At 37.9% G+C, this 14,969-nt stretch overlaps 3 protein-coding genes and 1 non-coding gene across 4 annotated transcripts; 1 reads left to right on the top strand and 3 right to left on the bottom strand.

Moving 5' to 3' along the window:
• Window positions 1–987: 987 nt before the first annotated feature.
• Window positions 988–6,401, bottom strand: LOC103428934 (uncharacterized). The gene is made up of 8 exons (XM_008367070.4): window positions 5,394–6,401; window positions 2,907–3,038; window positions 2,704–2,799; window positions 2,265–2,352; window positions 2,004–2,088; window positions 1,836–1,902; window positions 1,660–1,749; window positions 988–1,221 (listed from the first exon to the last, which is right to left on the bottom strand). Exons 1-8 carry the CDS (start codon window positions 5,553–5,555, stop codon window positions 1,138–1,140), a joined length of 804 nt encoding a protein of 267 aa, XP_008365292.1. The 5' UTR covers window positions 5,556–6,401; the 3' UTR covers window positions 988–1,137.
• Window positions 6,402–6,920: 519 nt separating this feature from the next.
• LOC103441883 (COP9 signalosome complex subunit 8) lies at window positions 6,921–9,487 on the bottom strand. The gene is made up of 5 exons (XM_008380601.4): window positions 9,302–9,487; window positions 9,136–9,215; window positions 8,565–8,746; window positions 8,090–8,197; window positions 6,921–7,325 (listed from the first exon to the last, which is right to left on the bottom strand). The coding sequence occupies exons 1-5, from the start codon at window positions 9,383–9,385 to the stop codon at window positions 7,186–7,188; spliced, it is 594 nt and encodes a 197-aa protein (XP_008378823.3). The 5' UTR covers window positions 9,386–9,487; the 3' UTR covers window positions 6,921–7,185.
• A 1,016-nt stretch (window positions 9,488–10,503) lies between these two features.
• On the bottom strand, window positions 10,504–14,561 carry LOC103428932 (NDR1/HIN1-like protein 6). Its single transcript, XM_008367068.3, has 2 exons — window positions 13,579–14,561; window positions 10,504–10,978 (listed from the first exon to the last, which is right to left on the bottom strand). Exons 1-2 carry the CDS (start codon window positions 14,266–14,268, stop codon window positions 10,892–10,894), a joined length of 777 nt encoding a protein of 258 aa, XP_008365290.3. The 5' UTR covers window positions 14,269–14,561; the 3' UTR covers window positions 10,504–10,891.
• Window positions 12,187–12,258, top strand: TRNAQ-UUG (transfer RNA glutamine (anticodon UUG)). The gene has a single exon. It is a non-coding gene; the product is annotated as a tRNA-Gln (tRNA).
• Window positions 14,562–14,969: the final 408 nt, after the last annotated feature.

The following is a 14,969-nucleotide window of genomic DNA, read 5'->3' as shown; positions in this document are numbered from 1 at the left end:
GATCATACTGCTGGAAACTGTCGGGCCATCACTTCAAGAGGTTGTTCATGCATATGCATTTCACGCTTAAATTCATACTGCTTTTTGTTTGGTGATGTTGTTTGGTTAGAATTACTCCATGTTGTCCAACTAGCTGGGCAAGCAATTTAAGACAGTCCACATGGGCTGACTGACAACTTTTATCCGAAATTAAATTTTCAGCCTTTGATATGCACAAATTATTCTTTGTAATGACAAGTGTCCCTTGTCCTTGTTGCTGAAAATAAACATCCCATTTTTGCTTAAAACCTAGCTACTCTCATTTTGCTTTTTGGCTAGGAAATTTATATATTTTCTAGAGAGTGCTTTTATAGCCTTGGGGAGTACGTCTTGTGTTCATCATCAGGAACCCTAGGCACAAAACCATCTTTATTCATTAAACACTCAATCATTGCAGAATAGGGTTGTATTATCTTCACAGTTTTAGATTAAATTCGTGGTCAAGTTCTTTAGTTTCAAATCTATCTATTGGCACGGTTTTTGATTCTCGTCAGTTTCTTCTTTCAACTGTTTGATTGGAGAAATTGACTGATCGTTGAATCCAGATTTTCATATTTTCATCATAACATCATTTGCATTGATTGATTTGGTTTCGGTGCCACATGGAGAAAAGTTCAAGGTAGGAGCTACCTTCTCATGAAGATCGAAGGGATTCTCATCTCGTGCAAAGTAAGGTTGCACAAAGGTAAAACTACTCCGTAGGACCGTAAATTAGGTATAGGAATTGAGTTGTGCGTGGTACTTTGTAAGAATCTTTATTTGTACTAGTGAATTGGACACAGTAGAGAGTCCTCGGTTTTTTTAACCAAGAGGTGGGTTTTTTTAGCCAAAAACTTCATGTATTGCAAATGGGGTAGGAGGTCAAAACCAACAAAGCCCCCGAGTTAAGCCGATTAGAATTCCTACAGATATTGTATTTTACACCCTAAACCGATGAAATTGTCCATCTTCCGATCAAGCTAATTCAACCTATATTAGTTTGTATATAATCTAAAGCGGAAAATTTACAGGCTCAAACCAAATTGTCTCGGCGCTTTCAAACACGATAACAAAAAACAGGCAACTATTAGAGCTCCCCTTTGCTAAAGGTCCGTAAGCTTAAGGATCTTCAGGTTCTTCATCCTTGTCTTCCGCATTGTCCCACCACCTAAGAGGGCCAAGACCATCATAATCAATTGATCCCTGCAAAATACGAAACTTTACTTGGCGGCTCATAGAATTCACCGCAATCTGCTTGCCAAAAGAGAACACCCAACTTAATTTGAACAAAGATTTAGAGCGACGAGACAATGAAACTAGAGTTACTCTATACTTGGTAATTAAATGGCCCGACCCCAAGCCAACAAGACTCTCTGCTTTGCGAGGGTCTGGGGATGAACATCTATTGTACGTAGCCTTACCCTTGTTTTGCAAAGAGGCTGTTTCCCATGACCTTTCGGTCACAAAGGCAACCTTTCCATTGCACCAAGCCCTCATACGTAGTAATTATCACATTTTATTAACGAAATGAAAAGTCCCACAAAGCTAGTTCATTGCCCTTGGAAAATTTTAAACACAGATCAAGTGATGCTACAGCTAGATGCACAACCAGTCATGATAAGGTTCAATGCATAAACTTACAGTAATCACCATAGGAGCAAATGGTTTCGCATCTTCCGGCTGCTCAATTGGAATTGGTGGATAGGTCACACTTTGAACTTGGAATCTTATCTGCTATTCGAAACTAAAAGTTAGCATGCATGTAGGCTCCAGAAACTTGTATAGCTATAGATAAATCAATTCCTAACAATATGTACCTCATCCGTCCACTCAACAGCAAGATCATCTGCATCAGGACATTTCCATATCCAAATGACGTTGTTCCTGTATTCCTCAGTAATATCAAAACCACATATGCAACGGTATTTCAAACAATGAACCAATAAACAAGAATCCATCAATGCAGACATGGAAAGGACGATCACCTCTTTTCTGGGTCAGGCTCGGAGCAGGATGGAGATGGCAAAAGATGTACTGGTACATAAATATCATCAAAAAATCCAAGCGACACTGCCAATTAAAGATTGAAAATTAGACTACGGACAAGAAATAGGAGTTGTCAATGTATTGCTACGCTATGGTGCATTTGTAGTAAGAATTACTTGCACAAAGACAACCTAAGAAGGAAAACATTAATTGGAACTCAAGAACAGACTACAGTCAGTTCATATCATTAGAATACATACAGCGTAAACCATTTGCAGTAGATTCTTTAAGTTTTGCAGAAATTATCTCTCCCACAAATGGACGAAACATAATTAGTGTGAACTCCACCTGCAAATTAATATGACATGATTGTCAACTTGTTGTATGGATTGGGAGTCTGAAAACACAACATGCTAAGGGTTGAAAAAGAAAAAAGGTAAGGAAAACAACAAATTAGAAATGAAGAAGAGGAAGAAGAAGAATAGCACTGTTAGCGCAGATAACTGGCCGTCACATACTGAGCAATTGAAAATGAAATAAATTGAGGTATTTCAAAATGAATAACGAACGTAACACGAACAAGAAAAATAAAACCGAAGGAGTAAAGCAATTTGGCTTCAATTATAAGGACTAAATCAACCTAAACGCGAATATAACAGATTTGTATTCAAGAAGACAAAACAAGGTTAGAATATATACCCTAAAAGTTGGATGACCATCATTAGGTAGGATAAATCCATCTTTAATGGATTGAATACTGTGGACAGAAATGCAGAGCCCCAATTTGGCAATAACCTACATTCGAAGATTAGCGCAGTTAAAGAAGGCTCAACACTTTGAGTAAGAAACAAGGGCTCTATTCAAAATACAAATTAAGAAACAATATAGAGAAGGTCATAAACCTTATCTAGGAAAATCTTCTCGAGCTCTCCCTTAACCGCATCTTCTAGACGAAGGCTGAGCAGATGAGGTGGAAGACGGAGCGTGTGCTCAATTCGGCTGAGGTAGAACATCTGGGGTGCTCTACACAATTTCTATTCCAGAACCAAGTATGTAATTAACAAATTTTAGTTTGATTTTTCATGGACTAAAAGAAGAAGATTCACAAATAGCTAGGTTTTCATAGTGGTATGCGAGTACTAATTCAAATTTCGAATTCACAGGATTTGTGCAGACAATTCTTTTTTAAAAAAGAAAACAAAGAAAAAAACTAACCAAGCAACATGCAATTGGTATGCAAATGTAATTCTTACTTAGTGTTTTCAAAAGTGCAGCCCAACTGTTTGTTGGACTGCTCCAACGATGTAAGGTTTTCTGCCGATAGGCAGCAAACCCAATTCAGTAACTCTAAGATAAGGAGGACACAAATGTAAAAAATCTTGCAGCGCTAGGGGTGGTTGGGATGGTGTGTTGAGGGATGGAGGGCTCGTTTGGTGGGCCGGATGGGATTGGACTTGGTGTTTAGGATGGTTAGGATTGGATTGGCTAGGATGGCACTCTTGTCAAGTGTTTCGTGCAGACAACTAACTTGGTCTGGTTATGAATTAATGTACTTGTAAATAAATCCAAATTAGACAATTCAAGAACACTGTCTGCAGACAGATGCGGATTGGTGGTACTGAGATACGACCCCGCAATGCTGGTTTTTCAGAACAGCCACACATTGTTGCTGAACTAGTGCATTACGTTTTAGTTTCAAAGAAGCTCCAAGGAGACAGTTAGCACGGTTTGGAAGAAAATACGGATTAGAATGGAGGCGGACAGATTGAGATGGGTTCCTAAAATAGTTGCTAGGTTGGCAGGATGTTATCTGAACGGTGCTCATCCTCGGAAAAATAACCTTCGGAGAAGGAGGCCGAGAGATCGTTGATGCACAGGTGATGCCAATATATGGTATATGTAATCAATTTAAGTTATAATTAATATGCATGGTGCATGGAGAAACCTTGATGCTCATTATCATTGGGCCAGTTATTAGTTTCTTTTTATGGTCACCTAGATGGGCATAAGAATTGCTTAATATGATGATAATGTGAAGTTGCTCTTATAAGATAGGAAATTGTCTCCAGTTTCATTCTTTCATCCCTTTAAAACTATACTTATTTGACACAGATTCAACATTGCAACGGAACTCACAGAACGCTGCAAAAGTGAAGGGGAGTTCGGGCTTGTTGATATATTGGTATGGTTGAGGTTCATGTCAAGCAGGCATCTAACATTGAACAAGAACTACAATGCGAAACCTTGGCAATCTCCATTCTGTAGCTTTAATAAATTATTTTGCTGACGAAAAGTTGACTCCACATGGGCTTTTGTTATTGTCCAATGTTTGATTACAGTCTCCTTGAGTATTGACTTTCATGGCATTTTGTTTTATGATGGAATGCAATGGATAGCTCCTTATAATGTTGGCGCTCTTCAAATTAACTACATCTGAAGTTTTCTTTAACTTTTAGTTGCTGTTACATTTCATTCCTCTAACAGATTAACTATAGGAGAATGCTTATGTGTTTTCGACTTCTTATTCCTATTATCACCATGCCCACAGGCTGTTCATTCAGGTGCTGACCTTGAATCAGCTATTGAAGTTTCGGTGCCCTCAAATGAGGTAAGATCACTGACTATCGAACGTCCCTTTCATCGCTATTAAATGTTTGTTCTTTTGGCTAATAAGTGTACACCTTTTCTGTTTTGATCGTCAGAGTCGTAATTTCTCAAGCATGGTTGGAGTTAATTATGTTTGTGATCTGTCACCTAGGTTGCAGGTAACTTAATTGTTGTATTTGAAGTCAACTTATGCATTGAAATAGTTAATGTGATACAACTGGTTTTCCTATGTGACTGCTATCAAATAACAGGAGTGCCTGAACTTTGTCAAAGCACATGTTGGTGATGAAGATATTGTTCCACTAATGGAGGTCAATCTGTACTACAAACTTTCAAATTTTGATGTCTTATATTGGAATATCATTGTGAAGTTTGGATTTGTGTTTTCATAAGAAACTAGAATCTCGAATTGAGCTATGCCCTGTTCTAATCACCGTATGAATTTGTCGAAAAATACGAAAACTAATTACAGAACCGGATAGTATAGCCCAATTACATATTAATCAGAAACAATGCAACAAAACCAATTAAACACCAAATAAACTCTGGATTGTGACGAAAATCGCAAAGGGTCGTAAAAATTTAGGGGAAAAGGTGGCTTTTATGGGTTCTAAAAATCCAACCAAAAAATTGGAAACACATGAATTCACCAGAAAGCAAACAAATTTATTGAAAAAAATTGAAGATTTTCAGATTACAATCCAAAAAGAAAGAATAATCAGAGAGCAAAGTTATGATATTAATCTCCATGAACACAGAAAGCTGATAGGAGGATATCATACCTTGCTGCGTCGAGCTGTAAACTGTAATTGTAAATTGTGATGGAGGAGGAGGAACACAAAAGAGGGCGAGGTCACTGCCTCCTTCCTTCCCGACCCTTCTTCTTCTTCTGAAGCTTTTCGGGTAGCAGTTTGGATAATACGCGGGTTTAAGGGTTTTAGCATCTACGCCGCTCCTTATAACTTTCAAATCAGCGGTCCGTTGAGATGTGAGTATAAAAAATCAAACAAACTATTTAGAATTGTGAGTTTCAACGATAAGGATAAAATAAAGGGTAAATGGTAAAGTGAATAATATCATGATTGACTTTTTAGTGTAAAAATATGGTTTTTCGTTAAAATGAACCGTACCGAGAGCTTTTCGTTAAAGTTCCCAAAAATCAATTGACCTAATTTTCTCTAAATAAAACAAATTTAGTGACAGAATAGTTATTCAGAAATAGTAAATAAAGTTGTAATTTTTTTTTAGACAAAAAATCATTTGAAGGCGTCACTAAAAATCCTTCGTGACCATTTTTATATTTTCTCTTTGTAAATTTTAGGATTAAGTACAAAAAATTCTTCAAAGCTTAGTGTCATTCCAAATTAGTCTTAAATCTTTTTAAACATTCCAATAAGTACCTAAGTTATTAAAAATATCACATTCATTAAGCCAGATAAATTTCTGTTAAATAACTAGGGCATACTTCATCTCTAAAATCAATAGAAGGTTATAGAAACATGACTTTCACTAACAAACAATCATAAAGACTGCAAAAATGATATGGACACCATCTTCACCAGTCACAAAGAAGAACTAGAAGCTAAAACAGTTGGCAGGTTTTGAATATAAAGGTTGGGACGAGGTTTTGATGGTCGTAGGTTAAGCTTGAAGGTGGCAGGGTTTGATATTTTCCGATCTTCATTTTTGTTTTCCATTTTATTTGTGAATTTATTTATTTATTTTCATTATTCATCTTCATTTTTTTTAAGTTAATTTAATTAGTATTTTAGTGTCCAAGTAAGCTAAAAGGTAGGACTCATTGTTAGCAATACATTTACCGAAAAATTCAACTAGGGATTAACAGATGTAACATTTTCAATAAGTTAAGTACTTATTTAGAATGTTTAAAAATGTTGAAACCAATTTGAAATGACACTAAAAGGTTGAAAAGTTTTAGTTACTTAATCCTAAGTTTTACTTTTCAATGTTTTAATAAGCATACAGTCGCTAGCAGCAAACGGCACCGTATCAGCCAATAGAATTCAAATTTCAAGTGCGGAAGCGGCATCCGAAAGAAATGGCGAAATCAAAAACGAGCAGAAGCAACTGCAAGAGCAGAAAGAGCAGTCCAACTGGGAATGCGATGATTCCGATTAGTTTCTCCGAGTTGGAAATGAACACAGCTTCTCGTAAGCTAGCAGCAGCAGCAGAACCACCACCACCACCCCCACCACCAGCGGCGTAAGCTATAACAATCCCCGGATACCTGGCTAACTGATGAACCCACTCTCCATTGCACTAAACAAATATAACGATGAGAATAAAACGCAGCAAAACTAGGGATTGACAAAAAATGACATGACATGATGTTGTGAACTTGTTTGTGCACAACTTTGGGGACCAACTAAGGTTAAATCCAAATGACACACAGCCTAGTGAAAAATATAACCGATAGAAAAATAACGTGCGTAAAAGTGCCGTCCACATGTATAAAACCTGAAATCCTGAAATTATTTACTCCACTAAATCATGATCTAAGTTAGCAGCTGACCAAAAGGACAACTCACAGCTTCAGGAACTTGGTAAACTACTTCAATGCTCGAGATGGAATACATATTCTGTCAAGCTCTGCAATTTACTCGCATCCAGTTTCTGCTCCGTGACGATAGGGTGCTTCTTCACAGTAACCATTTGTGAAGCAGGGTCCACAACCCAACCTTGCTGTAGTACATCTGCGAACGACAACCATATCCCAGGAGTTTGAAACAAATGATGACGGGCCTATAAGTATGCAATTAAAAAACAAGTCCTAGCATATATTACTATTTACGATACAAGGAGTCGTCATCAAAGACTTGGAAACTTTTTCAAGCAAAAACAACTGTTTTCAAAGTGAAAATAAGAAAATCAACGGAAAAATGTAGTAAATAAGGGTTCCTCCTAAATTTCTTCTACAAACTTGCAACAAAATTCTCATAGGCAGGACACCTTTTTTTCTTCCAACTTAATTTACCCATTCGTATACACCTTTTGTTCAGTGATTCGACCAAAAAATGCTACTCTTACCACATTCGTACCACTGCTCTTATAAAGATGGGACCCACATGTGTTGGTGGGCCCTACTTGTATTAGAGAGGTGGAACAGCTGTGGTATGAAAATTGGTAAGTGTATCATTAGTCGACATTCAACTGGTTTTTGATTCTTTATATCCTTTTACGTTTGTAAATCTCAACAAATAATCCTCCCACACTCTTTAAAGCAGCAGAGCCTTTTTTTCTTCCAGAAAACCTACTTATTCAGGATTAACAGACTTCAAAAAGGCCCATACCTCCAAAGCTGTTAAATGGTTACTTTCCCAAAGATCACTGAAAAGCAATGATAAATCTATATCTTTTCTGATAGGAAAGCATTAAGATTTTAATTTCATTTTTTCAAAAGGGAAAATTAACCCTGCGGAATTTGGTAACAGATGAATTTGTGAAAACAGAAGCTTACAAGTTGTGACATCATCCTCACTCATTCCCAAGAAGAGAGCTGTGTCTTGGATGCTTATTGTAGAATAAGCAGACTGCAGGAGCTGAAACATTTTCTTTGTGTAAAGATCTGCATGAAGTTAAGAAGACGATTAATGATGACCTTACTAAACATAAGAATTAGTACTCTATAAGCTCCGTTAAACACCAGAAAATAATGAAAGGAATCATTCGAGTGTTGACCGTTCAAAAGTACTCTACTCTCATCAGAATCAACCATAATTAACGCCAATTACAAATGACACCTTACCAGCACAGCAATTTAAGTTTATGAAGGATGTGATCACAACAAACTTCGACAAATTGTTCAGCATTCTTCGACTATTGAACAATATCACTCATCTTTTGAACGGATATATTTGTCGTAAATCTTCAAATTGAAGTATCACACGCGCGCAAAACATAAAGAATACAATTTTTGATCTAGTAAAACTTGCCTGAGAAGGCTGCAACAAGACCTTCAGCATCCTGACTCCATTCATATCCACGAATAGCTTCATACACACCCCCGTAGTCCCGCACCCACAACTTCTGACCAATTTTCCAAGCAGCAATGACTTCTGGATTGCTCTCTTTGACTGTGACAGGCATCGATTTCCAAAGAAACCGCACACTATTGCTGCATCATCATCACCCCACAGATTAAATTCCAAATAACAGAAAACCAACAACAAAGACAACAAACTCAGATTTAAGTCAGGATTCACCCCAAATGACCAAACAACATTAATAGTAAAACGCAGAATCGTAAAACAACAAGTAATCAAAACCCAGAATACAAAAAGCATTGCTACCATGAAACCATCATCAGAATACAAAGATACAACAGATTGAGCTAAAATAGAACAAATTCATAAATTAAAAAAATTAAAAAAAAAACATAACTTCAAGTACGATTTATTAGCTTCCAACGAATTATGTTATTTGTTCTACTTAAACTCATCAACATGAACAGATTCAAAAGGCAGAAAAAAAATTAAACGAAAATTATGAAAATTAAAAACATACATATCACCAGCGTATATGAGAGCGAGAAGATGAATGGCGTAGGGCCAGTCGTCCTGAAAAGAAACGCCCTCCGCTGCGAGCTGCGCGATCAGAGAGAGAGAGAGAGAGAGAGTGAGAAAACAAACGAAAGTTTTGAAATTTGAATGGATTGAAAGCGAAATGTAACCTGAAGCATGAGTTGGTCGCAGATATCGGCGAGCTTTCCATAGGATTTGGAGGCCAAGGCGTCTGAAAGGGGAGAGAAATCCATGGCTGCTTTCTCTGCTATACGATTCCGAAGGAGAAGGACCTCTCTGTATGCTAAACCCAGAGAGCCCGAGGGGGAAGAGGAAAACCCACCCGCGTTCCGCCCAAAAAAAAAATAAAAAAATAACAAAAATGGAAAAGCCACCCTCGGCCTTGGGCTGGTTTGGGTTGAATTGGGCTGGGTTGTAACCCAATAAAAGTTTGTATTTTCGAAAGCAGTTTCCACTCCATCAGATTCTGGTGTAATTTGATCAATTAACTTTATTTTGTATTAGATTTTCTTCTGCTTTTTTTCTCAAATGGAGGATAACTGATGGCAAGTTATGGTTATCCACCTCTTTCGGGGGCCGGAAGGCTCACAGAGGCATTTCAACCTCCCCCTGACCATAAGTCTGGCTTTCACACCAGCAGCAGGTTTCAAATCCGAGACCTCCAGTTTGTATATAGATTGGTTTGACTCATTTTGTTTTATCGTTTTAACTTATTATTTTGATGTCTTAATTTATTTATACTTTCTATATTTTAATTTATTTTATTTTGTATTGTCGTTGGAGAATGGTGCTAACACTAAATAACCATTGTGAGTGTAATGCTATGAATCATATGTGACGCTCTTTTTTCTATCACGAAGTTTGGTCCTATATAGTTTCTTTTTATTGAAGCCCACTTGTTTTAAGTTTTTAATTCCTCGATGATACTTTTCAGGCAACGTATTTTTTTGTAAGATGCAATTTTTGTTCCCAATATTCACGTAGGGTTTTCGAGCAGCGTATCTTATGGTGTCATCTTTTTTGCACGTTTATTTGGTCACTCTCTTTGGAAGAAATTTTGTGCATCCACAGTAGCCATCATTTCAGCTTATAGTTCGGTGAACTTTTTTACATGTTTGTGCGAAGTTTGATGAGGAGTGTAATACGGCTACCATATGGTGATTAGAGACTTCTTGAATGCGAACCCAAAAACTAAAAACACAAAGTAGACATAATGCGCGAGAAAATTAGCCAATAGGACGTAAAGGGTGGTATCCACACACTCATTTGTACCTCTCACACACCCTGCTCAACTTCTTGTCGTCGAATCGAATAAACCAAAAAAAAAAGCAATGGACAAAAATTAAAAAGGTGAGGTTAAAAAAGTGTATGAATAGCACTACCGGGCAGAAAATGCATTACAAATGCGCTAGTTTTTACACTTTACGCGCGGTTGTTGTTAGTAGCTTTAATTTAATTACCCTCCAAAAACTCCAAGTCATGAAAAACCAATGCCTAAAAATTGGGCAAAATCTTTGATAGAGAACCCTTTTCCTTCCTCTTTTGCTATTAAACTCTCTACTACTTCCCCTTTCACTTGGGGGAGCGGGGGCTTTCTTTGTTTTTACCCCTCCTCTTTACTTTTTACCTTCTTTTTTTCATTTCTCTCCCAATTTGAAGAGTGAAAATCACAAGGGAAACAAAAATAAGCGACTCGAAAGTTACCAACTCGAAAGTTAAGTGAGCGGAGGGAGGAGTGTTTACACACTCAATCCATCAAATCCACACTGCTTGTATGTGAGAGACTGCTTCCTTGGACTTATGACAATTGCACAATCCACGGACACCTGCATTTCCCCATCATCAACACACACATTCAGCCTTACCTCCAACCAAAATAATAGTGAACAAAAAAGGACAACAAAAACATACATAAGAAGAAAAGCATAACAAGTAAGTCCCGAGTCCTGAGTCCCTCGATTCAATCGTTGATTGCATTGAGTTCATCGGAATCAATCAACACTTAAATGCGTTAATTTCACCATACAAATAGCGTGACCAGTAACCAACCTTAGTCTACGACATCACGTGACGTGGGACTTTAGACTAAATATAAAATAAATAAAACAAAGGTCGTGTGAACTCTCAGGTTGGGTTGGAGCACGAGGGCATGTTAAGATTTCTTCGTGCCTAAGTTTTGGTGCTTAATGGCACGACACAGCCAGAGAGACGCACATTGTCGTAGTGTTACTAGTGATATGTAAAGGCATTTAATTCTTTCTTTGTATACCTAAGACCACGACCGAAAAATAGGGAAGGGAAGAATCCATGAGGAAGGTATCCAACCTGGCACCTATTTTTTAACACCCATAAAAATCATAACTTCATTTTTTTTACTAAAAAGAGGATTAGCTGGTGGCCAGGCGACGACAATTCATCCTTCCAAGACAAAAAAACTCATTGAGGCATTTCAGCATTTTCTTAACCACTATCATTTGATTCATCAGAACTAAAAATCGAACCCAGAATGAGCAGTGTGAAATACCGGCATGAAATTTGCCTCTAACTAGGCCACCCGTGGTGGTTTACAAAAATCATAACGAAAAAAACAATAATTAGCAGACCCCACCACCGAAATTCCCCACAAAAGTTTTTCAATTTTTAATATATAGATAATTCTAGATTTATGTTCTACATCACCTCTCCAAGTTGTCCTAATGCAGCACAAACATATGGGCCCACCCACAAGGCCCACCCAAAGCCCTACTCACATGGCGGGCCCGGAAAGCTTTTTACTACCCCGGGAAAGGGCAAATTAGTTTAGTCCCTACCTTAACTATTTTTGCTTGCTTTCTTTCTTCTGTTCTAAGTTTTTGTTCCTATAAGCAAAAAAGTGATTTTCGTACGCTCGTTCTCATACACGTAACTGAAGTACCCAAATATGATACGAAGAATTACCCAAAATACATAAATGTAGTGAAAAATAAAGGGTAACAAATGTTTTTGAGACAGTAAAGGTTTTAAGCCAAAAGACTCAAACGCCAGCGAACAAAATGGTTCCATGGTGTAGTGGTTAGCACTCTGGACTTTGAATCCAGCGACCTGGGTTCGACTCCCGGTGGGACCTCAATTGAGAGTTATTTTTATTTTTTATTTTAAAATTTTTTTCTGTTTGACAAGAAGTAATTTGAACAAATGGCACAAATATAAAAATGGACACAGGCCCAAATATCCAGGAACATGCTCACTCAATCCAAAAACCAAATGGCACGCCTAATTCTAAGTTGCAACCACATGGACGCATTGACAATATTCACATTAATATTTTTGCTCACCACCCCTCAAGTGATGGTCGTGGTGATTGTCCTAATTAAATCATTCGTTGAGTTTAAATTTCGAGAACTGTGTAATGGATAAACACAAATTTCAAAATTAAAACTCATCTAACGATGATAAATAACATGTTGAGCAATACCACCACTTGAGGGTGGTGAGGCAAAACGCCCACATTGATACTAATGGTAACTAATGGGCAATGATAATTCATTAGAGAACTAAAATGAACTTGAGTGTACAAAAACAGACACATTGACATGCCAACGATCCTAACTTGCATTTTTACACCCACCACAATATATGAATATATGGTTAAATAAAATTTGAACTTGAGTACAAGAAAGTGGAACCAGAATCCCCTCCAGATCCAAGGAAACTGAGCCCACTAATTAATGAATTCAGATCATTGAAATTTGATCCAACAACTACAATTATTATAACTTTTAGAGAGTTCACTGCTTATAACCGTTAGATCAAATTTTAATAGTCCGGATGAATTGATTAATGGACTCAATTCCTTTGGATCCGGAGGCATGTCGACATGACCAACGAACTTAACTCCCGTATACGTTTAAATTATGGCTAATCAAAAGTAGAAGGGCTTGTTGGCATGTAGCTCTTCTATAATTGGTGCGGCGTGAAAGGAACGCAATTACCTCTACCGCTAATATCGAAAGTCAAGCTTTATTGCCATTTCTCTCTAACCTTACCTTTTCATATATCCTTTTTCTAACAAATCATCACAGAATTACTTTACCAACTTACCAATCTAACACGGAGGATAAAAATTCTGGAAACAAATTCATTCAAAAATTGCAAACAGAGTAAAATGTGATATGGAATTTTGGACCCAATCCAAGAACACAGGCAAAAGTTGAAAATGCAGAGAAATGGAAGGGCATGAATGCAAAAAACGAAAAGAAAATCCGTTTCCGAATACAAAACCTATATGGGTCTGCAAGCATAATATCATCAACTTATAGTGGGTTTCTGTGATTTTCTTAGTAGCCAAACAGAATTTATGGGAAAATTGGGAAGTGGGTTTTAATCTAGGCAGCAAAATTGCATTTGAGTAGTGAGAAAATTTTAAATTGGGTGAGAGATTACTGACCTGAACGCCAGGGGAATCGAAGTTCAAGACGCGGATCTTGGCGCCAACGTCACCCAGGACCCTGAGCTCGACTCGGTCGTTGAGGGAAGCGTCTCGGACTAAATCGGCGGCGTCGGCTTGGAGCAAATTGACCCGATCGACGGCGATGGTGGCGACGACTTGGCGGACAGTGTGGGCGTCCTGGTAGAAGCCAGGGATGGAGGCCTTGCCCAATGGGATCCCGCGGTACATGACAGTGAACCTGGACTCGCCGTACTTGATCCCGACCTTGTTGGGGTTAGCAGCGGAGAAGAGCATGCGAATGTTGAGGGAGAGTGAGGCGGAGGTAGGGTTTTGGTTGGGGTCGGCGGTTGCGGTGGGATTGGGCGAGTTGATGCCCATGTACTGGACACCGACTTGCTGGAGATCAAACTGCGGCTTCTTCGGCTTGACGGCGAGGATGATGACGAGGACGACGGCGAGGACGAGGAGGGCTAGGAAGGAGAAGAGTAAGAAAAGGCAGCAGCAGCAGCCCTTGAAGGAAGCGGAAGAGGAGGAGGAGTATGACGACCTCGTCGGGTAGTAGCGGTGGTGGTTGCTGCTGCTGTGGGGGTTTGAGGAGGAGGACGACGGCGGCGGTGGGACGCGGGGTCTGTGGTCTCCGTTTGCGGTTGCGTTTCCGTTTGGGGTTGGGTTGTCTCTTGATGTCATTTTATTTTTGGGTTGCTTGCTTATTCACTCACACACACTCTCTCTCTGTCCTCTGAGTGAGTGTGGAAGTGGCCTCTGTTTCTTCTTTCTTCTTCAGTGTCCGTTGCTTGATATTGAAGAGAGAGGAGAGAGGGGGAGGAGAGAGAGAGAGCCGCTTTCGGTGACTTTGCTTGAGCGAAAGATAAAAAGAGCCTGTAATAATATTTATACCGTATTTCTATATTATCCTAGATGGTATATGACGTGGATAACCATTTTATTTGAAAAATTAGCAAAATTCAAAAAAAAAAGAAAAAGAAATACTCTCGTATACCATAATCATCATTTAATTAACTAGTTTATTTTAATCATTAATTTATTAAATAATGAACTAAATTTAAAAATATAATTAATTCAAATGATGTGACTGTTCACATCAAATACTACCTAAAATGATATGAAAATATAGTACAAAAACATGATATGAATAGTGAAATTTTATTTGAACTTATGTAATCTCTTTCTACACCCAACTTAAATTTAAATTGTTAATTGTCTATTTCACCCTATTACATAATTATTATTAAGTACAAAATGAAATTAATAATAAAACTCAAATTTATCAATAAACCCATTAAACCATACCATTGTTTATCCTACGTTAAGTCTAACTAAAATCCTAATAGGTAGAAAAAACAAACTTTTTTTTATTGATGGATGGT

The sequence above is a fragment of the Malus domestica genome, chromosome 08 (assembly GCF_042453785.1).
Source record: "Malus domestica chromosome 08, GDT2T_hap1".
NCBI classification, from domain to species: Eukaryota; Viridiplantae; Streptophyta; class Magnoliopsida; order Rosales; family Rosaceae; genus Malus; species Malus domestica.
This window is presented reverse-complemented; position numbering and strand designations above follow the sequence as displayed.